The sequence below is a fragment of the Drosophila pseudoobscura genome, chromosome 3, assembly GCF_009870125.1.
Source record: "Drosophila pseudoobscura strain MV-25-SWS-2005 chromosome 3, UCI_Dpse_MV25, whole genome shotgun sequence".
In the NCBI taxonomy this organism is placed as follows: domain Eukaryota; kingdom Metazoa; phylum Arthropoda; class Insecta; order Diptera; family Drosophilidae; genus Drosophila; species Drosophila pseudoobscura.
In genome coordinates, this window is record NC_046680.1 from 8,154,740 (window position 1) to 8,176,427 (window position 21,688).

General features: G+C 46.7%; 7 protein-coding genes across 12 annotated transcripts; 4 read left to right on the forward strand and 3 right to left on the reverse strand.

Moving 5' to 3' along the window:
• Positions 1 to 866: 866 nt before the first annotated feature.
• Arc1 (Activity-regulated cytoskeleton associated protein 1) lies at positions 867 to 3,391 on the reverse strand. The gene has a single exon (XM_001360501.4). The coding sequence runs from the start codon at positions 3,239 to 3,241 to the stop codon at positions 2,489 to 2,491; it is 753 nt and encodes a 250-aa protein (XP_001360538.2). The 5' UTR covers positions 3,242 to 3,391; the 3' UTR covers positions 867 to 2,488.
• An 883-nt stretch (positions 3,392 to 4,274) lies between these two features.
• Positions 4,275 to 5,078, forward strand: Arc2 (Activity-regulated cytoskeleton associated protein 2). The gene has a single exon (XM_001360502.4). It carries the CDS (start codon positions 4,422 to 4,424, stop codon positions 5,004 to 5,006), a length of 585 nt encoding a protein of 194 aa, XP_001360539.1. The 5' UTR covers positions 4,275 to 4,421; the 3' UTR covers positions 5,007 to 5,078.
• Positions 5,079 to 5,855: 777 nt separating this feature from the next.
• Positions 5,856 to 7,342, forward strand: LOC4803895 (uncharacterized). Of its 2 annotated transcripts, none has more exons than XM_015183929.2 (2): positions 5,856 to 6,014; positions 6,171 to 7,342. In XM_015183929.2, exons 1-2 carry the CDS (start codon positions 5,955 to 5,957, stop codon positions 6,951 to 6,953), a joined length of 843 nt encoding a protein of 280 aa, XP_015039415.1. In that variant the 5' UTR covers positions 5,856 to 5,954; the 3' UTR covers positions 6,954 to 7,342. The 2 variants fall into 2 exon arrangements, with proteins under 2 accessions (XP_015039415.1, XP_001360540.1); XM_001360503.4 differs by having other exon boundaries at positions 5,866 to 6,014; positions 6,174 to 7,342.
• On the reverse strand, positions 7,298 to 10,294 carry LOC4803896 (spermatogenesis-associated protein 20). Of its 2 annotated transcripts, XM_001360504.4 has the most exons (4): positions 10,012 to 10,294; positions 9,809 to 9,946; positions 8,282 to 9,748; positions 7,298 to 8,221 (listed from the first exon to the last, which is right to left on the reverse strand). In XM_001360504.4, exons 1-4 carry the CDS (start codon positions 10,155 to 10,157, stop codon positions 7,552 to 7,554), a joined length of 2,421 nt encoding a protein of 806 aa, XP_001360541.4. In that variant the 5' UTR covers positions 10,158 to 10,294; the 3' UTR covers positions 7,298 to 7,551. The 2 variants fall into 2 exon arrangements, with proteins under 2 accessions (XP_001360541.4, XP_033233308.1); XM_033377417.1 differs by lacking the exon at positions 10,012 to 10,294 and having other exon boundaries at positions 9,809 to 10,000.
• A 1,266-nt stretch (positions 10,295 to 11,560) lies between these two features.
• Positions 11,561 to 17,997, forward strand: clu (clustered mitochondria protein homolog). 2 transcript variants are annotated; one of them, XM_015183930.2, is made up of 7 exons: positions 11,561 to 12,097; positions 13,241 to 14,345; positions 14,393 to 16,685; positions 16,750 to 16,875; positions 16,942 to 17,157; positions 17,226 to 17,437; positions 17,512 to 17,997. In XM_015183930.2, the coding sequence occupies exons 1-7, from the start codon at positions 11,914 to 11,916 to the stop codon at positions 17,714 to 17,716; spliced, it is 4,341 nt and encodes a 1,446-aa protein (XP_015039416.2). In that variant the 5' UTR covers positions 11,561 to 11,913; the 3' UTR covers positions 17,717 to 17,997. The 2 variants fall into 2 exon arrangements, with proteins under 2 accessions (XP_015039416.2, XP_001360542.3); XM_001360505.4 differs by having other exon boundaries at positions 14,426 to 16,685.
• Positions 17,998 to 18,324: 327 nt separating this feature from the next.
• caly (ubiquitin carboxyl-terminal hydrolase calypso) lies at positions 18,325 to 20,290 on the reverse strand. Its single transcript, XM_001360506.4, has 2 exons — positions 19,943 to 20,290; positions 18,325 to 19,887 (listed from the first exon to the last, which is right to left on the reverse strand). Exons 1-2 carry the CDS (start codon positions 20,130 to 20,132, stop codon positions 18,650 to 18,652), a joined length of 1,428 nt encoding a protein of 475 aa, XP_001360543.2. The 5' UTR covers positions 20,133 to 20,290; the 3' UTR covers positions 18,325 to 18,649.
• A 47-nt stretch (positions 20,291 to 20,337) lies between these two features.
• Positions 20,338 to 20,960, forward strand: LOC6898276 (uncharacterized). 3 transcript variants are annotated; one of them, XM_002138307.3, is made up of 3 exons: positions 20,338 to 20,423; positions 20,488 to 20,629; positions 20,715 to 20,960. In XM_002138307.3, exons 2-3 carry the CDS (start codon positions 20,492 to 20,494, stop codon positions 20,823 to 20,825), a joined length of 249 nt encoding a protein of 82 aa, XP_002138343.1. In that variant the 5' UTR covers positions 20,338 to 20,423; positions 20,488 to 20,491; the 3' UTR covers positions 20,826 to 20,960. The 3 variants fall into 3 exon arrangements, with proteins under 3 accessions (XP_002138343.1, XP_015039417.1, XP_033234145.1); XM_015183931.2 differs by having other exon boundaries at positions 20,488 to 20,599; XM_033378254.1 differs by having other exon boundaries at positions 20,395 to 20,629.
• The last annotated feature ends 728 nt before the right edge of the window (positions 20,961 to 21,688 follow it).

Sequence of the window (21,688 nt, forward strand, 5' to 3'; positions counted from 1 at the left end):
AGCAACCAAATTTATCCACTTTCCTATGATATCGAACCTGCACAAGTTGGCATCCACAAATCTAAGAGACTATTAGACCTGACTGTAAAGCTCTCACTGATACAAAACTATTTGTAATTTTTCACTGCAGAACTATTTATGTTTTCTCACTGTAGAGAGCTCACTGCAACAAGTGTTTTTCAAAATTTCGCCCCACCCCCTTCCACACACACAAAAGACGAAAATCTGTGGCAACCACAATTTTAAAGATAAGAGAAAATTAAAAACGCACAATCATAGAGAATGGCCATATCTACAAGATTGCCGAATCTTGCCGAATCCGAATCAGATCGGATTATTATTATATCCAAAAATAATAGATCAATGCGTTATGGAATACAGGAAAATTGACGAAAGAGAATTGATGGAATGCTTTCATTGGTTTATTATGTTCAATAATTTCTTCATAGATTTGGTAGTTCTTCCTGAGACTATATTTAGCATCGTTTGTTAAGCCCGAGTGGTCCGCGAACATCACATCTCTTATCTCCAAACTATTATTTTAAAGGAAATTTGTACCTTTTTATCATCAAAACGCAATCAAAAATCCTATTTTAACGGCTTTAATCGAACAGAAATAAAACATTTCCGTAGTACTTTTCGTATGAATTTGATTGTAAGTGGAGAAATTTGAAACTGGTTCGTTGTAACAAATTCTATATAATTATAGAACTTATAGTATATTTCATCTGTAAAAACTACGTAGTGACGAACTGTTGTCCAATCTCTGCCGCTTTATCCATAGGCAATGCTGCAAAAAAAAACACTGAAAGAGCGCCGTACCCCGTTCATCCAATCCCATTGAATAAATACACAATTTTATCATATGTGGTTTTGTAGTTTTGAGTTTAGTGTTTTCTGGTTTCAGTCTTGCGTTTTACAATTTATATTTTCTTGCTTTCGAATCAGACACTTGTGGTCGTCAACAGGCCCCCAGCTTTTGTTAAAAGTTTAATGCTATTGAAATTAACAATTCCCGTCCCTTGAGGAATGCGAGCTAGTCTCGTGGAGCGCTCAAGGCAATGCCCCAATAATTGGCGTGCCCACAAGTTTGGCCACCATATTGTCACTTCGCGCCTGTGGATTCTGCACAAGTGTCTGGTTTTCAAGGATTGTGGAACTGGGAGAGTCGGTGCCGGCCGGAGATACGCGGTAACGACGAGACCCAGTTCGCGTGTGTGTGTGAATGGGAATGACGTGCCTAAATGCTTGCCGCGGGATCACAGGGGTTAGAGCCCAGAACCCGTAATCCCGAATTTGGCAATTTGGCGTGCCAACCGCACGAATGGCGAATCGGGAGCCATCGTAGTGCGATGTACAAAGTTGATCATATTCTGACAATGTCAAAAAATTGATTTGGTTTCAAATTTCCGGAGAAATTTGTGGTTTTGCCCAGATCGTGCCCGCTGTAAGCTCCTGTCGCACCAGAAGCATCGCCTTTGGCAACAACCACATACCAGACGCAGCCGAGGCCACGTTCAGCACGGAGTTGCTGCCCTGGGCTAGCGACAGCCACGTGCAAAAGGATCTAAGCGAGCATTCACAGGGCGGGGGGTTTTTTGCCACCTTCACCAAGGACCAAGCACAGACCCAAAGCAACGCAAACAACGGCTAAAACGGTGACCACTGCAGTGTGGTGAATACATTGGTCACCATTTGCGCCACGTATACGTTACATCTTCGCTGACAGGCACAAGGTCAAGGCGGCGGTTGTTGAGCTCTACCAGAGGGGGACAAGATCGGATCGCGCAACATCTATTCGGGGCTTCGGTCGCGTTACAATTGCAGAGCTAAAGCCAGGTGTAGATGCTCAGGGCTTTCGCCTTGGACATCCAACCAGCGTTTGGCCATGAATTACATCTGCGATTCAAAGCTTCCAAACTCCAGACGAAATGCGGGATCCTCTCCCATCCTCCCCTGGCAGCGCTCGGTAGTTGTTCTAGTTTGTGGTTTAAAAACGAGTGTTCGAAATAAATTTCGAGAGTTCAAGAGTTGGCGTTCGGCGCCAAAATAGCCGCAGGGCAGCGTGAAAGTGAAAGGTCAGCGCCATCCATGATTGGGAAAAGCCCTAGAAGGAATTGCAGTGGCCACCAGTTGTCGGCCGCAATCGCTAAAGGAGTCAACCCCTCACAAAAATAGCGGAATTGTTTAGAGAGAGGGAGAGAAGCTTTCCTCTGCTTACCGGCACGCCGTTTGATTGAGAGTGTGTGTGTGTGTTTGTGTATGTGTGATAGTGAAAGAGTTGAATTGGTAAAGAGCTTTCTCTACTTTTGAAACTTCTTTTCCTTCGCTATCACCGATGTAGGGCCATGATGGCACTCTCAGAGCGCAGGGCGGCCAGCGAGGCGGTGAAAAGTTCTCTGGTGTGCGGGGGTGGGGGCGGAATGCTGCTGCCGGTGATGATGTTCATGCCGTCGTCGCCCCCACAAAAATGCATGTGTTGCTTGGCTTATTCCTCGTCGTGTTCCTCTTCGCGAGTCTTCTTGCGCTTGCGACAAGCCTCGAACGTGTGTCCCCTGAAGTTGCAGTAGGTGCAGCGGGTGGTGCGGCGGGAGCCGCGTGTGTTCTTGGTCGCCGCCAGATCTTCGTCCTCCTGGGTGTTGTGTTCGATGATGCGGCCCTGCTCCAGCAGTTCCTTGAACGTCTTCACGCTCTGGCGGGTGATGTGTTTGCGGTACTTGATGTTCAGCAGGCCATATAGGAAGTCTATCTCGGTCTCCTCGTCGTGGCGATCGGCTGGCAGCTGGGCAAGCAGGGCGCGCTTGTGGACCAGGAAGGAATCGATGGGATCAAAATCCGCCTGCTTCAGCTGGAAGATGTCCATGTACACCTGGTAGGCGGGCTTGGTGGGCGAGAAGTGCTCGCGGATCAGCCCGATGACGTCGTTCCAGGTGACAACCTCCTTTCGCACGCCCTGCCACCAGGTGGACGCCATTCCGTAGAACAACAGGGACACCCCCTTCACAGCGTTCTCGTCGCTGATGCACTCCAGCTCTTTGTAGGTGACAATGTTGGAAATGAACATCTCGACCTCATCGTAATCGCGTGTTCCGCCAAAGCGATGGTTGCAGGCAGCGAAGCTGCCATTGGCCTTGGGTACAGCTCCCTCCGCTCCGGCGGCAACGCCACCCACGCTGGAAGCGCGCACGGCTGCGATGAGCTCTTGTAGCTGTTCCTGGGTCATCTGTATAGTTTGCGCCATTTCGATCTGTGTGTTCTATTGCACGTTACTTTGGTGAGGAATTAGGCCAAAACACGTTGGTTATTAATTTGTTTTGTTGTTGAGTTGCGAGGAACGGCGCACAAAGCCAGTGGGGCTGAAGCGAATGTTGCCGTGATGACTAAATTTGTCGGTTTCTTTGGGATCCATTTTATAGCGGACTGTTGTGAAATAGAAGTTCGAAAAGCTCAGCCGGCAGAGAGAGAATGCCAAAGAGAGCACGTCCATTGTTGTTGCATTGTGACCGATGATATGAGTCATATATTGAATTATAATAGAGGTTTATTTTTAAAGCCGGTTGCCTAGTTTAAAACAAAACCGATAAAATAGTAATAATTTAATACACATGTATGCATGCATATACAATATTTATTGCATGTATGTACATAAGTACATACATATGTGTATTACATTTGTACAGCTTGAAGTGCAATTGCACGTATATGTGAAATTCAACCCATGTATAATATATTTTCTTGGGCAGCATATAAACATGTACTAAAGAAAAACAAAACATACCAATATGTATGGCAACAAATTTAAACAGGGCCGGGCCCTACCAGTGAGTCAGAAGAGTTAATATTGAAAAGTTTAGTGAGTTCATGTATGATACAAATGTAAACTTTTATCAGTTAATTTCCTTTGTTGATAATTATGCTAGCAGACTTTTCAATTAGTTAGAGTAGTATTAACAACACCTGTCGCTATGTATTCCATATAGTATATCCTGATAAAAGTTGTGATAGGAGAAGTGAACCCCCATTAACGTAGAAAATACAAACAACCTGCATGTGGAGCAAACAAGAGGGGGAGAGGAACATCAAGAAAGCTCGCTCGAAAAAACGTCAAAACTATTGAAGGTATGGAAAAAGCAATAAAATAAACTCAGGCTGGCATCAACTTAGGCCACCAAAGAGTGAGATAGAATGGCAGCACCCTATACATAGCAATACCATGCTATGTTTGAATTTCGAAAAAGCTCCCCCATGAGAGCCAATATAATTTCACAAGAGAAAAGACTGAGTTGGCAAAAACAAAACCACAGCCAGTCGCTCCACCGTCAATTCTCGACGGATTTTATTCGCTCCCATTTCCGCCGTCTGTTTATTTATTGTTAGTTTTCTGTCGAATCGGGGCGGAAAATATTAAATTTGGGGACAAAATGACGCAGATGTCGGATGAACAATTCCGCATACTCATCGAAACAATACGCTCCCTGGCGACCATCAAAGAAGATGAGCCGCAATCGAAGGGAAGCTTCAGCAACTGCCCCGTCCGCTTCAGTGGGCAGCGTGATCACGATGCCGTGGATGAGTTTATAACGGCGGTGGAGACGTACAAGGAGGTGGAGGGTATTAGCGATCGGGACGCCCTGAAGGGGCTGCCGTTGCTCTTCAACAACATCGCCGTTGTCTGGTGGAAGGGGGTGCGTCGAGATGCGAAAACCTGGCAGGATGCCATGCAGCTTCTGCGAGACCACTTTTCGCCCACCAAGCCCTCCTATCAAATCTACATGGAGATCTTTGAGACTAAGCAAGGGGGAGCTGAAGCCATCGATTCGTTTATTTGCAAGCAACGCGCGCTTTTGGCCAAGTTACCCGACGGCCGGCACGACGAGGAAACAGAGCTGGACTTCATCTATGGCTTAATGCAGCCCAAGTACAGGGATAGTATTCCCAGGCATGAAATTAAGACTTTTCGGGATTTGTTGGACCGGGGACGCACTGTGGAGCGCACTAGACACTAAAGAATCTTGTAGATAGTTGTAAATAGTAAAACTAAAGTAAGACAAAAAATTAAAGTGCTAAATGTTTGGTTATTCGACTTCTTTTTTAAATTTAGATTCAGGAGAAACCCTTTCGCCATCCAAAGCTTCTCCAATTAAATCCTCAGCCCGAGGATCAGACCGATTAAGCGTAAGCAATCCAGTTGGTTCGCAATAGATAATCGCCATGAGGAAAGGGTAGAAATTCTTTAAATTGACGATTGATCATTTTGATCGAAACCTTATCTATGACAAGATCGTTCCTGCAAAAGAAGGAACAAAAGTGGGCATCCTCAAGTCTGACATCGCTTGAATAGGTCAATGTTGAACTTAAATGATAGAATTTTTTATATGCTTATATGCTTTATATACACTGTTGCTGTTGCTCCAGTTTAGAAATGATCTGAATTAATTGATCACCATTTTGTTTAAATCTAATTTTTTTAATTTTTAACGTATTTTCGGTATATTTCTGAGGGTCCGAGCTAAATAGTCCCGCGATTACACTGATTTTGGACACCTTGTCTAGCTTAAAAATAGTATTTTCTAGTATTTTCCAACATTTCTTAAAACACGTTTTGGGCTTCACCATCGCTTAAACCATATTTAACAAAAAATTCAATAAAGTTGAGAGCTTCAAGTTGACCAGTCTTGTAGGAAATTGAATTAGCAATCGGATAAATTTATTAGTTCAGAGCTGAAGGTCCTAACTATCAAGTAATATTAAACCGAATATTAAAAACGGAGAATATGATGGGACTTGAATACAAATAATTAGTAAGTATATTTACCGTATATTTTGAAATTTGCTACGTATATCTTAGTATATTTCTGAGGGTAGACCGTAAATATCGACAAATCTGCGGCCACACTGCAATCATAATAATAATTTCATATATCAATACCTGAATTTGATAAACAACTAACTGAATGCACAAAACACACCGTCTGACGGAGAGCCAGTACATGGAGGTTGAGGGCTTGCTGCAGGTAAATAGTTTTTACCACTTGCAACCGCTATAGCGGCTACGTTTTCTGTGTGTTATGGTTGCTACAACGCCCTTACTTTTTCCCCGTCGCCGTCGTCTCCACCCACTCGCAAAAACACACACATACAAACACAAATTTCTGCCTGCCCACGGAAAGCAGGCTATGGACATGCCCAGTAGTCGGGAGCACGACCAGGAAATCGGAGAAATCGAGCCGGAGCCATCATGCCGACTGAGCCGGTATAATGTAACGAACCTCTACGATGGGCCCGTTTCGGGACCGGGACCTGGGTTTGGGCTAGCAGCGGGACCGGGACGTCAGCGTTGCTACACAATGCCCCACGTTCCCCCGCCTGCGCCGCCCTCCACACCTACGCTGCTGACAAGCGCCAACAGCAACAATAGCAATAGCAATGGAAATTGCAGCTCCAGCTCGCCCACCTGCTCGGCCGGTCTCACGGCCGACAATCAACTCAATCATTTTATCTATGTAAAAAATGGTAAGAACCTGCGTCGAGAGTCGCGCTGCGTCGACTCTGAACTGTCCAAGCTCTTCAACGTTGTGTCCATTACGAATCGCCTCACGGCCATCAAGAATCGTTCAAAGCAACTGCAGCTGGCGGATCGCGGCATCATTAATGCATCGCGAACCATATCTAAGCTGCATGGAGCGACGGCGACAGCGACGAAAATCTTCAAGATTCACCGCGATCCCAAGGATTTCCTGCGCGAAACGGACGAGGATTCAGTGTCGGCGCCGGAGTACGATGAGGAGGAGGAGGACACGCGGTTCCGTTTCTTCAGACGAACACGGCACTCCCGCCGACACTCGTACACCCGCATGGAGCGCAAATTCGCCAGGTTCGAGCATCACGAGCGCATGGAGACCATTGTCGACAGCTTTGACGCGGCCATGAGCTTCAACGATGCTGACACCTGAGAGGCAACGAAAGCATCAGCGGCGAGCTCCATCAGAGGCACGCGCTTGGCAGAGATGGTTGGCCAACCAATGTGATGAATGTGAATTTCAACTAAATTATTTTTATTACTACATACTACTATTATTACGATTATTATTACCGAACTGTTCTCTCCATACACTTAGTTCCCTTCTACGCCGATTGCCGTCGCGTCCTTGCGGCTCTGAGTCCCATTCCGACTCAGACGGAGGACGCAGCGCAGGGCAGAGCATTTAGTTTAGTTTAGTTTTTACGCCTCTGGGGCGGAGCAGGAGTAGCCGGACGGCTGCACTCGTATTGTGCTTCAAAAACAAAAACAGAACGATTCCAATAAAAGCACAAAATGTGTTGCATGTATTTGAGAAGAGAAGAATTAACTGCTGTTTGGATGTTTCTTCCGGGAGTCCCCGAATTTTGCGGTACTTTTTCTTAGGTAAAATAGACGTCCATGTGTCTACTTCTATGTACATACGTTCATCTACAAAGTTCTCGGAGAACCGATCTGCGCTTTGAAAGCGTAAACAATAACATAACTAACAATAAAATTCAGGGGGGCTTAATTCGAGTAATATCCAATATTCAGACGCGCTCGGTAAAGAAGTTGGCCATCAGGTTCTCCTCCAGCTGCGTGGGATCTGTGACGGGCATGCGGCACACGCGGTCGTGGCAAATGTAAACTGTGGTCTTGCCATTGACCATCTTGAATTTCTTCTGCACCCGCTGATTACATGCATCATCGGGATGGAGGGGGTCCACGTGCAAGATGATCATGCCTGGTATGAAAAACTTTCGACAGATTTCCACAAAACGCTTGGTATCTTCCGAGTCGGGCCCCACCACGGCGACCAGATCCAGTCCGTTCTCGTGCAGTAGCAGAGCCGACAGCATTTCGGGCAGAGCATGACCAAAGGGCGCAACGTCGGCAAAGAAATTCATCAACTTGGCGGCTCGCTGAAGGTAGGTCTCCTCATCGTAGTAGTGCGAGAGAAGTGTCAAATTGCGGGCGGAGACACTGTTGCCGCAGGGCTCAGCCCCGTCATCACCCTCCTTTAGCCGAACAATCACATTAGGGGCATTCTGTTGGGAGAAGAAGTAGGCACCATTCTGCTCGTCCCAGAAGAGTTTATCCTGGGTCTCCTGCAGCTCTTTGGCCCAGCGCAAGGCACTGAGGTCCAGTGAGGCCTTGTAATAGTCGAGGAGACCCTTGATGAGAAAGGCATAGTCATCCAAGAAGCCATCGATTTGTGATCTGAAAAGTTGGGAATATTTATCTATGGCATTTCTATGCATCGTCTGGGGGAGAACCTACTCATTCTTCTCTAGGGTTGGATCCCCCACAGCTACTCCATAGCACGATCGCACAAGCAGCTTTTGTTCCGGATCATACATCTCCTTACGCAGAAAGTCTACGAGTTCTTTGGCCGCTTTGATGTACTCCTCTCTTTTGACTGTGCCACAGTTAGCCAATTTGGAGAGACCAGACAACATAAGGCCATTCCATGCGCAGATAATCTTTGTATCCAGATGTGGTCGCGGACGCTGATCCCGCAGAACATGCAGTATGTCGTTTGCCGTTTCCAGTAATTTGTCAAGTTTCTCCGGCTGCAGGTCAAAGTTCGAGCAGGTTTCCTCATCCGATCCGCGCACAATGAGTATATTCTTCCCGGTAAGATGGCCATGTGGATCACTGTGGGTCGGGACGTTGCCCTTCGGTTTGAGACCGTAATGGAAGGCATAGATCTCAAAGGCGCGCTTCGGAAAGACATCATCGAAACGCTTGGCCTGGTCCTTGAAGGCCGCTTCAATTTCGTTCCAGGTCCAGGCATAAAAAGCTCCCTCAACCTTGACGGTGTCCTTGTGGTCCGGTAATGAGTCGGCATCCTCGCCGGCATAGAATCCACCCAGGGGATGACGTAGGTCCTTCATTATATACTTGTAGATCTTGTCTGCATAGGTCAGAAATGTTGCGCTCCTTGTCAGCTTGTAGGCATTGGAATAGGCCGCCATCAGTTGTCCCTGGTCATACAACATCTTCTCGAAGTGCACGTTGTGCCAATCGGCAGTTGTGGCATAGCGCGCAAAGCCCCCAAATATGTGATCATTGATCCCGCCGCGACCAATGTGATCTAGTGTCTGCAGAACCAAGTCCAACACGGATACATCCTTGCTCACCAGATAGGCATGGAAGAGGAAATTAAGGCGAGGCACCTCGGGAAACTTTGGCTCCGTGCCGAACCCGCCGTTCGTTCGGTCGAACCGCCGCTTGTGGACACCGATAGCTTCAGCTAGCTTGGCGCTGGCGCTGCCAGGCTCGAAAGCAGCCTCTGCAACAGCGGATGCGTCTTCGTTTTGCTTTAAAGCATTGAGAATGCTGGAGCCTGACTCAATGAGTGTTTGACGATTCGTCTGCCATTGCTGGGCTATGGCCAGAAGGACAGTTTTGAATGAAGGCATTCCATAGCGGCCTGTTGGGGGGAAATAGGTCCCAGCGGTAATGGGAGCCAAGTCGGGTGTCAGCCAGATGCTCATGGGCCAGCCACCGCCGCCCTTGGTCATTTGGAGGAATGTCATATAGATCTTGTCAATATCGGGACGCTCCTCTCGATCCACTTTGATGTTCACAAAATGTTCATTCATAACAGCAGCTGTCTCGAGATTCTCAAACGATTCGTGCTCCATGACATGGCACCAGTGACAGGTTGAGTAGCCCACGGACAGAAAGATCAACTTATTTTCCGTGCGGGCACGTTCAAAGGCCTCCTCGCCCCAGGGATACCTACGATGGATTGACTTGTTTATTCCACAGCTCAATATATTATTTGTTTAGTTTACTCACCAGTCCACTGGATTATAAGCATGTTGTAAAAGGTATGGAGATTTGGAAGAAACTAATCGATTGCCTGGAGCCTTTGGAGCCTGCGCGTCAGTTTCTCCTCCACTGGCCATTCCACGGTAATTTTGGCTTACTCCCCAACTATTTGACAATAAATTGAGATTTGAACTTGATTTACAAACTACAGTTTTGTGTGTTCCCCTTACTCGATAGGACTACGCCAAGTGCGATGGAACAGGCTCGGTGGCGTCTGGGGTGCTACGCCTGCTGCGAGTGACGAAAATACGTGAAGGTTCCTTGCCGCTTTCAAATTACTTCGTATCCAGAGATAGAGTGTTTTGCTTCTGAACATATCAAATTGATGTTGGTGGGTATATCAAAGCGCCTTCTTTTCACTGGGCCGATAAAAGTGCAACGTGTGCAAACGCGTCGAAGCTGGGACTAACTATGGCAATGTTTTTATTTTATTTTGCATATCAGCTGTGTGACTAGGGCTGGCGGCAGCGATGTAATCACATTTGCATAGGGCTGGCGACACATCGTTATTAGTGCAAAGCTACAGTTAAAGTTAAAGCATTGAAACCAGATATAAGGCAAAGAAATCTATTTAGGCTGCGTAGTCGAACTGGTAGCAGCGGAGCAACAGCGCCGCAAAATTATACTTTGAACGTATTGCGTATTTGCGCGCTCTGAATCAGCTGTGCGTGTTGAAAAACTTAATTTTCGCACAAATGGTGGAAACATAATTTATCTTTGCCTTTAATTCTGGTGTTATATGACCATTTGGTGTATGTATATATATATATATATATATATATATATTTATACAGAATATATTATAATCAATTTAGTCTAACTACAGCCAGAATTCATACACCTTAGCCTTGATTTTTGGGATCTTCCAATCCCACGCTAGACTAGTCATAGTGAAACCAACGGAAATGTAAACAAGTTTGGCATCCCTGGTTGCACAAAAAATCACACCAAGAAATCGAGCAGCATTGTCTCTCAACATGCCGCAGATTGAGCAGCATTCTGAATACCCTGGACAAGTGGATGTTATAGATTTGAGGAATTGTTTGTCATCTCAGGTTCCAATGAATGCAGAAACTATTCAGCCTCTGTTTTTAAGCTATTTCAACGATATCTTTCTACTAATTGTCTTCTTATAGAGGCCAAGAATAGGTATTGAGATATTTATACAAGACACTCAACATATGATAAATGTCCATACTCCGGTTGACAAGCTACAAGTAAGAAATTACATTACTTTCCATACTCCATACTTACGTTGTTTGTTTTCTGTTGATATTTTTTGTTTAAACCTTGTTTTAAGATATAATAAAATAAAAAGGAGAATTTAAAAGTAGCTAATCTTGTAGAAAATTTATTCATCAGTGGCTTAAAATTATATACGCAGAGCTAAGGGTCTTAGTTAGCCAGCATTATTCAACGACATATCAAATAATAATAATAGCAATAAACTATTTTTCTCTTACGTTTTATGTGTTTGACCTTTTTCGCTAAAACCTTTTTTCAGGCGAAATCCAAGCAAAAGCAAGTATTAAGAATAAGCCAGTTAAGTAGAAAATTTATTCACTAATAGGATAAAATTATGTGGGCATGGCTAATTGTTCTATCTAGCTGGTAATATTCGCCGGAATATCAAAAACGGGGAATTCGTAAGATGGAACTTTAAATCGTCAGTATATTTGCGGTATATTTTGAAAATGAGTCGTATATTTTGGTATTTTTCTGAGGGTCGGGCGGTATATTGTATCGATCAGCGGTCACACTGGCCTGCCGACAACAACATAACTTTTTCTATTTAAAACGGTCCAAAATCAAATAAAATAAAGTATAATGTGCTGAAAAAGAGAAACAAGATCTACTTGTCATAAATGTTAATGAAATCATCAGTCATTCAACACAACACTCACCACGTTCGTTATCTAGTATAGTTCATATTAAATAAATCAAAATCGTCAACTCGGCTGTGGCAAACGGTTAGAGTTGTATAACACGGTCGGGCCCGAAGACAGAGCAGCAGCAGCAGCAGAAACGTGAAAAGAACTTTGTGTGTTTTTGAATAGAAGCAGGCTAATACCATGGCGCTTGAGATGGACAGCAAAAATTCAAATTCAGCGGTGACGGGAGATGCAGCGGCTGCAACAACAAAAACCAACAAGGCCAAGGAGAACAACAATTTGGCCGGCAGTAAAAAGAATCAGAGCCAGAACTTGGTCAATGGCAATGGCACTGCTGCCGATGGCCCCGCAACGAAGAAGAAAGGTGCGTTCAACTTCACCCTCCTCCGCCCTACCCTACCCTCCAGTGCTGTCCATGGAAACTACCTCAATATTATTGCTGCAAAATCGAATCACATAACATTTTTAACATTACGTAATGGGTTTTTTCTCCCTATCATGCCCGGCGCCCGTTCTCTATGTCTCTATCTCTGTCTCTAGCGCTAGCTATTCGCTACTCCCCCATTCCATTCCCCCTCGCGATAGGCTGCAGGAACCGCGTGCGTTACAATTGCAGTGTAAATGTGTGTTGGATTCGAAGTTACAATATTTCATTTCGTTCGTTTGCCGTCTGTGTCTTCGTGCCCGCGTATGTGCATGTGTTTCTTGGCATGGCAACGGCAACGCACATGTTGTTCACCCGATCCCCACTGTTCATTAACCCCTGGCACTGGGACTGCGACTGGGAGGAGGAGGATTTCTTGTTGAGTTTAACCTACAATTAACACGTGCTAGCTGCCCCAACTGCATGCAACAAAACACAAATTACTCGACAATTATGTAAATCATGTTTTCTACAAAATTTCGACGCATCGTATCGCCCTATCTCTTACCGCACTCTTGCCTGCTCCCTGCCCCTGCCCTCTTCTCGCTCTTCTCTCTTTCCACCAACGCGTCGCGAGAGGTGTTTTCCTTACCCGCTCTCCGTGTTTACTTTCCACTCTTGCTTTCCCTCAGCTCAGTTCGTTCCCGTGCTGTAATCTCATAGGCCGGTGTCGAAATTAGCATTTCTCTGGTGAAAATCAAAGGAGATCGGGTTCGTTTACCGTCTGGTCTGGGACTCTTCGAAATCGAAATCAAATCCGATCCCGAACCCGGCCGGCCCCTTTGGCCTTATCAGCGGCGTGCTTTTTCTTGTTTGTTTTTCTGCCTTTTGTTTCATGCACTGCACACTCGAGCCCACTCACACACGTGCACCATCAGATACAGGCAGACACAGTGTGCGGCACCAGTAAACGAACATGCTGTTATGTAAATCTGAGAGACAAAAGAGTCCAGCCTGGGGCCCTGTCAAAAGTTCAAAATGGTTTGGTTTTGAGCACGCCACTCCTACCCTACCGAATTGGACCCCAATTCTATATCCGCCATTTAAATGACAATACTGACCAGAACCCCATTCAATCTCCAGGCAAGAAGAACCGCAACAAAAGCCCACCCGTATCCACAGATGAAGCCGCTCTGAGCAATGGACATGTCGAGGAGAAGAAACCCGAAGGAGATGGTGACGCCGATGCCGACGCCAATGCAAATGTGGTGGCAGTCAAGGACGAAAAGGCGGAGGGCGGCGATGGGGCTGAGGCTGCCGAGCTCGATACGGAGGACATTGACCTGGACGCCCTGCACGATGCGGGTATTCACGTGAACATCAGCTGTCCCGGTTCAGAGCTATTGACCGTGCAGCTGTCCAGCATGGAGTTGGTCCAGGAGATCCATCAACTGCTAATGGATCGCGAGGAGTCGTGCCACAGGACCTGTTTCTCCCTGCAGCTGGACAACGTGACGCTCGACAATTTCGCCGAGCTGAAAACGATCGAGCAGCTAGAGTCAGGCTCCACCATCAAAGTGGTCGAAGAGCCGTACACCATGCGAGAGGCACGCATCCATGTGCGTCATGTGCGCGATCTGCTGAAGAATTTGGATCCCGCTGATGCATATAATGGCATTGAATGCACCTCGCTGACCTACTTGAATACGATCACGCAGGGCGATCTCTTGGACAAGAAGAAGACGCGCCCCGACTCTGTCGACTGCACACCGCCGGACTATGTGACACCCGGAGTGTTTGAGCCGCCACTGCTGCCCCTTCATCCGAACTTCAAGAACGCAAAAGGGCCGCAGGCCCTGAAGGTGCTCACCACGTCCGCGTGGAATCCGCCGCCTGGTCCCCGCAAGTTGCACGGCGATCTCATGTATCTGTACGTCATCACCATGGAGGAGAAGCGCTATCACATCTCCGCCTGCTCCAGGGGCTTCTTCATAAATCAGTCCACGGACGACACCTTCAACCCAAAGCCAGACAATCCGAGCTATCTGAGTCACTCGCTCATCGATCTGCTCTCCCACATATCGCCCTCGTTCCGACGTGCCTTCCAGGCCATCCAGAAGCGTCGCACACTGCGACATGCCTTCGAGAGGGTGGCCACACCCTACCAGGTGTACCAGTGGGCGGCCCCCAATCTGGAGCACACCGTAGACGCCATACGTGCTGAGGATGCCTTTAGCTCAAAGTTGGGGTAAGTGGCGCCACATTTAACCAACCCAACTGACCCTTTACTCACAGTCTTGGCGGTGGTCTTTCGTTTATTTCGTGCAGTTACGAGGAGCACATACCCGGCCAGACACGTGACTGGAACGAGGAGTTGCAGACAACGCGTGAACTTCCTCGCAAGACACTGCCAGAGCGCTTGCTTCGCGAGCGCGCCATATTCAAAGTCCACGGGGACTTTGTCACTGCCGCAACCAGGGGAGCCATGGCCGTCATTGATGGCAATGTGCTGGCCATAAATCCCGGGGAGGACTCCAAGATGCAGATGTTCATTTGGAACAATATATTCTTCTCTCTGGGCTTCGATGTGAGGGACCACTACAAGGAGTTGGGCGGTGACTACGCCGCCTATGTGGCACCGCGCTATGACCTTCATGGTGTGAGGGTATACAATGCTGTGGATGTGGAGGGACTGTACACCCTGGGCACGGTGGTGATTGACTATCGCGGCTACAGAGTGACTGCCCAGTCCATAATACCGGGCATCCTAGAGCGCGAGCAAGAGCAGAGCGTTGTCTACGGATCTATAGACTTTGGCAAGACTGTTCTGAGCCATCCCAAGTATTTGGAGTTGCTGCGGCAGGCGGGCAAGCATCTGAAAATCCTGCCCCATTCCGTTTACAACGAGCGAGATGAGCCTGTCGAGCTCTGCTCTTCGGTGGAGTGCAAGGGCATCATTGGCAACGATGGCAGACACTATATTCTCGATCTGTTGCGCACTTTCCCGCCAGATGTCAACTTCTTGAAGCTGCAGGAAGTCAAGCTCAGCACGGAGCTTGTTGAAATGGGCTTCCCCATCGAGCATCGCCATAAATTGTGCTGCCTCAGGCAGGAGCTGCTGGAGGCCTTCGTTGAGGATCGGTACGTGAACTTCATTCGGATCGCTGCCGTGCATCTGCAGCAGCTCAATGCGAAGAAGCCCGAGGAAACACAGTCGGAGGAGAAGAAACAATTGCCTGCCATAGAAGAGGCCGAAAAAGAGAACAAAGAGAATCTAAATGTAAATGAAACTCCCAATGACAAGGAGAAGGATACTCCTGTCGAAACAAAGAACGCCGAGGCGATGGTCAATGCCATACGGGAGGCCCAGTCGAATGTGGCCACCTCCAACGAAATTCAGGCTGCCGAGGTGGTTAAGCAGGCATGTGCCGCTGTTGGCTCGATGAAGGAAAAGGAATTCGACTTTCGCTTCAATCCTGACGTCTTCTCTCCGGGCATACGCCATGTTGATGGGGAAGAGGGCACCTCCGGATCGGTGGCCAAGCAAAAGCTGCTCGTTCAGGATGCCGCCGAGTTCCTTGTGGTCAAACAGATACCCGCCTTTGTCAAGGAGCACTTGTCCCACTCTTCGCCCCCTATTGATGGCCAGAATCTGACAGAGTCTCTTCACAGTCACGGCATCAATGTTCGGTATCTGGGCAAGGTGATCAAAGCGCTGGGCCAGATGCCTCGCATGGACTACCTGTACCGCATTGCCGTTATGGAGCTAATTGTGAGGGCAACCAAACACATTTACTACACCTACATGCAGAGCACCGACCCCATGCATCTGTCCGTCGCCATCAGTCACTTTCTAAACTGTTTGCTGACCAATGGCCCGATCAATCCTGTCGTCAGCAACGATGAGATGCACAAGAAGCGTGGTGGCAACGGTGGCAAGCACAACAAGCACAAGTCCTCCAAGGGCGGCAAGGGACAACAGCAGCCGGCGATCAACCAGAATGGTGGCAGCACAACATCCTCCTCCAGCTCCGCAAACGCCTACGACTGGACCCTGGTCACACCGCGTTCCTTGTGGCAGCAGATACGCAAGGAATCGAAGGCCTACTGGGACTGGGATCTCGACTGCGACTCCATGGACAGTGCTATGAGTAAGTTTGGCATCATGAGAATTTGCCTTCTGCGAGCCTTCTGTCTGAAGGTGGGAATTCAGGTGCTCCTGCGCGAGTACAACTTCGATTCCAAGCACAAGCCCACATTCGGCGACGATGACATCGTCAATGTGTTCCCGGTGGTGAAGCACATAAGCCCAAGGGCATCCGATGCCTACAATTTCTACACCACGGGCCAGGCCAAGATACAGCAGGGTCTGTTCAAGGAGGGCTACGAGCTGATCAGCGAAGCTCTCAATCTTCTCAACAATGTCTTTGGCGCTATGCACCAGGAGAACGGCTCATGTCTGAGGATGCTGGCCCGTCTCAGCTATCTACTGGGCGATGCCCAAGATGCCTTGGCCATTCAGCAGCGTGCGGTTATCATGAGCGAGCGCGTAAATGGCATTGACAATCCATCGACCATTTTAGAATACGTAAGCAATCAAGTCTTGTCCCAGATCATATTCTTCATTCAGTTAATTGAAACAATTGTTGCAGACTCACCTATCGCTCTATTCGTTTGCCAACGGACATGTGGGTATGTCCCTGAAACTTTTGTACAGAGCCCGCTACCTGTTGGTGCTGACTTGCGGTGAAGATCATCCGGAGGTGGCTCTGATTGATGTAAGCATTGAATGAACGTGAATTGAACGCGGGGTCTTAAGCTTTGGTTTCTTCTTTTGATTTCAGAGCAACATCAGTTTGATCCTGCATGCGCTGGGAGAGTATGAGCTGTCGCTTCGTTTCATCGAGCACGCCTTGAAACTGAATTTGAAATACTTTGGCAACAAGGCAATGCATGTGGCAGTCAGCTATCATTTGATGGCTCGCACACAGTCGTGCATGGGCGACTTCCGCTCAGCGTTGAACAATGAGAAGGAGACTTACTCCATTTACAAGTCACAGGTAAGGCGTACCCCGGGAGCGAGGCAGCGGAAAATGGCATTCAATTGTGTTTTTCTCCTTTCGTTTAGCTTGGTGAGAAGCATGAAAAGACACGGGACTCGGCCGAATGTCTACGCCTGTTGACCCAGCAAGCTGTGCTCCTGCAGCGCAAGATGAACGATATCTATTCCAATGGCAAGCTGACTAGCGACCTGCCGCCCATACACATTACTCCACCCTCGATGGGCTCAGTGTTGGAGATGCTGAACACAATCAATGGGATACTGTTTGTGCAAATTAGGTAAATCTTGTACCTAAGTAAAGGATAATAAATCTGATCTAGTTCGCTAACGTTTTGCCTTTTTCGTAAAACAGCCAAAGGGACATTGTGAAGGTGCGCAGCGAGATTGAGAAGCGTATGAAAGCCAATACCGACGTGAACGAGGCGATCAAATCCATGGTGGCTGCTGCCAATAACAATGGAGAATCTGAGGTTTTGGCCCCACAGGACAATAATAAGGAGCAGGCAGCGACCGCCCAGCAGCTTACAAATGGCGATAAAGTGGCCGTATCGAGTTGAACACTCCACAAGCAAACCACAACAGCTCCAACATAGTCACAAAATCGTATCGTATCGTATCGCCAAACGTATTTTGGGACTCTGCTAAATTACAACATCAAAGTTTGAACAAACCAGCATGCTAAACAAAAAATAATATAAATGTCTGCGTGTTTTAAAAAGGCTGCTCTTGTACTGCTCACACACATAGCATCGCATAGTAATACATTACATATAGAACGGATATAACCCTTAATGCGGTATATGCCAATAAAATATTTTAGACTTAGTCAAGCAAACTATCAGTCAGTCAGTTAGTCAGTCACTACCCCCCAAGCATCATCGTTATCCAAACCAGCTGTAAGACAGAAAGTTGTCTCTTGTTTTTAAACACACATTGTTTTGTTAACCATTTGAGAAGCCATCAAATGCCTTTTATAGTTTATAATAATTGCTAATTGATTGCACACATCCTACTATATTGCATTCATTGTTTTCCGTTAGAATCAGCTTCACATCGAGTGCATGAAATGTTTTACCATAACGTAACCATAGGGTGTTGCGCTTAATTGGCAAAAAGAGACCAGAGAATTATTGAATGAGTACGTTTTTGTTATACAACTATCATATATATATATCAGAACATTATATTACTTATAATGCATACAAGTTTGCTGACGTCCTTGCTGTGTCAAGGACTTGCAGAACATTAATCATATGAACAAAATGGTTTTTTTATTATTAAAATGATCCGAAAAATGATCAATAAAACTTAAGAAGCTGCCAAGCCAAAGCCGTTTGTCGTATTTTTGGATGTCTTCCCGGGAACAAATTCTGTTCAATTCTGGAATGGCGGTGCATCAACAAACATACATACATACATATCTCGTAATGTATATATGTATAGTAAATGCAGAAATGTATTTAGAAAAACTTATACATAAAACTAAACCTCTACTTCCGTTTCCTGCACTTGTTGCGTCCTTTTCGGCGTCTGCCAGGAGTTTTTCCTGGAGATTTGCCATTTTTCGAAGCGGCAGTCGGCGGCTGCTGCTGTTGCTGCTGACTCTTGGGCGTGACTCCAGCAGCAGCTCCAGCATTGGCACCTGCACTCGAGGCGGCACTGTTTTGTTTGCTTATTCGATTGGCAGCACTTTGGCCACTAACCTTCTTCGAGGGCAACAGATGCTGGCTGACCAGCTCGCCGAGAACGCCCTGATGGGCCAGCATGGAGAGGAAGGTGCATATGAATTTGTCGTAATTATGAGTCCGACGACTGGCATCCACTTTGAACATGTGTCGGCGATCGTTCTCGTCCGCCAAATTCTGCTCATTGATGGCAATTTCTGTGTCAAGGTTCTTGAGCAATAATTGAAGATCCTTTGCAGTGAAGGCGCTTGGTTCCAGAAGTGTGGTGGGTGTGTCCGGGCGCTGCTGATCACCGTTTCCCGATTCGCCTTGCTCGTCAGCTTTCAGTAGTTTCTGCAGTGTCCCTGAGACGATCGCCTGATTGGTGCGTAGCATTTTCAATTTATGAGTTATTGCAATCCGTCTGTCGGGCACAACGGCCATCAGATTGAAGCGTATGTCCTGTTCGCCCGTAGCGATACCCAATCTTTCCGCCATCACACGACGAAACTTATCCGTCCAGTCTTCATGGTCTTCCCATCCGCCATGGTTCATGGGATACGGCTTCAAGCCGTCTAGTTCAAACAGTTGACCACTAATAGGCACAAAGCTGACAAAGTGAAAGGCTTCGCCAGTGAAACGACAGCTGGCGACACCAGCGCCAGTTCGCTCTAGGCGACGTCGGGCCTGCGGTATGGCATGCGAGTTGTGTGCGCACGCCAACTCCGGGGTGTTGCCTATAGCTAATCCCTTGTTCTCCGGGCTCATGCCTTTGGTGTGGACCTTTAGGCGACTCAGCGTGTCGCCCAGCTGCAAATTGTTCTCGTTGCAGTTCAACAGGACGGAAAGCAGAGCATGGGTGGCACAACTATTGGGCACAACCTGCTGGGCAAAGAAAATGCTGGATATGGCTTCTTCGTCCTTAACGAAGATCTCGGCGGTAGTTTCCACTATTTTACGGCGTGCACGCCGCTCTTCGATCCAGCGAAAGAGAAAAATGAAACCGTAAGGGCTTTCAATCGGCTTCTGGAGGTCATACACCTCCTCCACCTGAACATCGTGACCTGAAATCGAAAGAACATTAAAATGGTGGGATGAGAGTCAGCCATTACTAATTACAGCCAAAGTCCTCTAGTAGCAGGGTAAAGAGGCCAGGATCGGACTCCAGTTCCAGCCAACCGTCCGCCAGTTGGGCCATCGGCATGGTGGTAGCTCCCGTCGCCGATGCCAGCAAAGAATTGTTGAAAATGCTGTTTGCTGCAGTCGTACTCGCACTGGCCGTACCAGGACCGCCTGCTGCGACGTTCATTGTAAGAAGCCGCCCCAAAATACTTTTGCTAAAATGCTATTGATGGCGTTTACGAAACCGATTAACGGTTGAAATGGAATTCCGAACAAATTGTTGCTATTTGCGGCAGTATTTTGTATAAAATGTTGTTGTCTTTTTGTTTGGTTTTAGAGATGTGCCAAAATCGTATCGAAGAGAAGAGTTATAGTTTTGCGATAGAAACCCAGTCGATAGTAAGAAAGAGATGTGAACAAACAATCAATTGGAAGATCTGGCAGCCCTATTCATCGTTCATAGTCAGCTGTTATTCACGTAACTGGAACAGCCATACTAACTTTTCTCAAACTTTTGCTAAATATACAAAATTTTCCCATAGAAAAATGGTTCGTCCCACGGTTATTGGTTTGGCCAAGCGTGTGCCGCTCATACAGTTCCGCAAAGGAGGATTGGGTGCGGCCGTGGCCGGTGCACAGACTGCAAATAAGCAGGCAAGTTCAAAGCCAGCAGCAGGCAAAAAGGTTAACTTTTTAAGCCCATTTACTAGAAAACCAACTGTGTTGTAGTATAAAAGTATTGGAACACACTAATTTGCTGTTTTTCCAGCTGGCTGGAGGTCCTGCCATAGAGGATTGGGAGCTGCCGGCACGCTTTGCACGCAAACCCATAGACCCACTCGAAGCGGAGTACATCAACAACGGCGGCATACCAAACTAAAACTGCAACGCGGGCTCGGAGAAAATGTCTTATTTATAAAATAAACTTGTCTTGAATCACCAGATAATGTAGGAGCTGATTGAGTCAACAAAGTGTCACATCTTTAGAGTAAAAAAATAGTTATCGTAAACCTAATACTAAATTCTTGAAGAAAATATAGTCACAGTCATATAATAAAACAATGCCTGCTCACCCGTCTGGCCCAGAACTTTGCTGAGCCAGACGAGTGCGGTCTTCTCATTCCTCAGCTGTCAAGATCCTGGTGGAGTCGACGTGTCTGCAGGACATGGAATTCAGCGGTGTGATCTTCGCCAAGTCTGAAAGATGCCTTCAGCAATCTTCAACTATGTCAAGAAAATGGCCAAGACTTCGGCTCTGAGGGGCTGCATTGGCATTACAGCGGCTTGCGGTAGTAGATAATTAGACTGCGCCCATCTACAATATCCTTGTTAGGCTTTATGCAGTAATCTTATATCGACAAATTCGCGGTCTTGCTCTGATTTTCTTGCTACCATGTCTAGCTCACACACCTTGCAAGTTGTATGCTTTTTATAAAGACTGTCGCCTCCATAAACTTTACCTTTTGGTAATTACATACAAATGTAGTTAATATGAAGAAAATGTGTAGTTAGCGTATAGTTACCATGTAAAGAAATTAAGTGGAAATTTTTGTTGAACCGCTTTTGATTAGACCTTATTTTACAAACAAACCAATAGAGATGAGAACTTTCAATTGACCAGTCTTGTAGGAAATTGATTTAACAATCTGATAGATTTATGAGTTGAGAGCTGAAGGTCCTAATTATCTAGTAATATTCAACCGAATATCAAAAACGGCGAATATGATAGAGTTTGAATCCAAA

Bases quoted from the DNA above. Each gene is read 5' to 3' on its own strand.
- Arc1 (XM_001360501.4), bottom strand. From the start codon at position 3,241: ATGGCGCAAACTATACAGATGACCCAGGAACAGCTACAAGAGCTCATC.
- caly (XM_001360506.4), bottom strand. From the start codon at position 20,132: ATGAACGTCGCAGCAGGCGGTCCTGGTACGGCCAGTGCGAGTACGACT. The intron at 19,888-19,942 runs GTAATTAGTAAT...TTTCGATTTCAG, and splicing joins GCTACTAGAGGACTTTGGCT to GTCACGATGTTCAGGTGGAG.
- Arc2 (XM_001360502.4), top strand. From the start codon at position 4,422: ATGACGCAGATGTCGGATGAACAATTCCGCATACTCATCGAAACAATA.
- clu (XM_015183930.2), top strand. From the start codon at position 11,914: ATGGCGCTTGAGATGGACAGCAAAAATTCAAATTCAGCGGTGACGGGA. The intron at 14,346-14,392 runs GTAAGTGGCGCC...CTTTACTCACAG, and splicing joins GCCTTTAGCTCAAAGTTGGG to TCTTGGCGGTGGTCTTTCGT. The intron at 16,876-16,941 runs GTAAGCATTGAA...TTTTGATTTCAG, and splicing joins CGGAGGTGGCTCTGATTGAT to AGCAACATCAGTTTGATCCT.
- LOC6898276 (XM_002138307.3), top strand. From the start codon at position 20,492: ATGGTTCGTCCCACGGTTATTGGTTTGGCCAAGCGTGTGCCGCTCATA. The intron at 20,630-20,714 runs GTTAACTTTTTA...CTGTTTTTCCAG, and splicing joins AGCCAGCAGCAGGCAAAAAG to CTGGCTGGAGGTCCTGCCAT.
- LOC4803895 (XM_015183929.2), top strand. From the start codon at position 5,955: ATGCACAAAACACACCGTCTGACGGAGAGCCAGTACATGGAGGTTGAG. The intron at 6,015-6,170 runs GTAAATAGTTTT...GCCCACGGAAAG, and splicing joins AGGTTGAGGGCTTGCTGCAG to CAGGCTATGGACATGCCCAG.
- LOC4803896 (XM_001360504.4), bottom strand. From the start codon at position 10,157: ATGTTCAGAAGCAAAACACTCTATCTCTGGATACGAAGTAATTTGAAA. The intron at 9,947-10,011 runs GTAAGGGGAACA...ATTGTCAAATAG, and splicing joins ACTTGGCGTAGTCCTATCGA to TTGGGGAGTAAGCCAAAATT. The intron at 9,749-9,808 runs GTGAGTAAACTA...AATCCATCGTAG, and splicing joins GCTTATAATCCAGTGGACTG to GTATCCCTGGGGCGAGGAGG.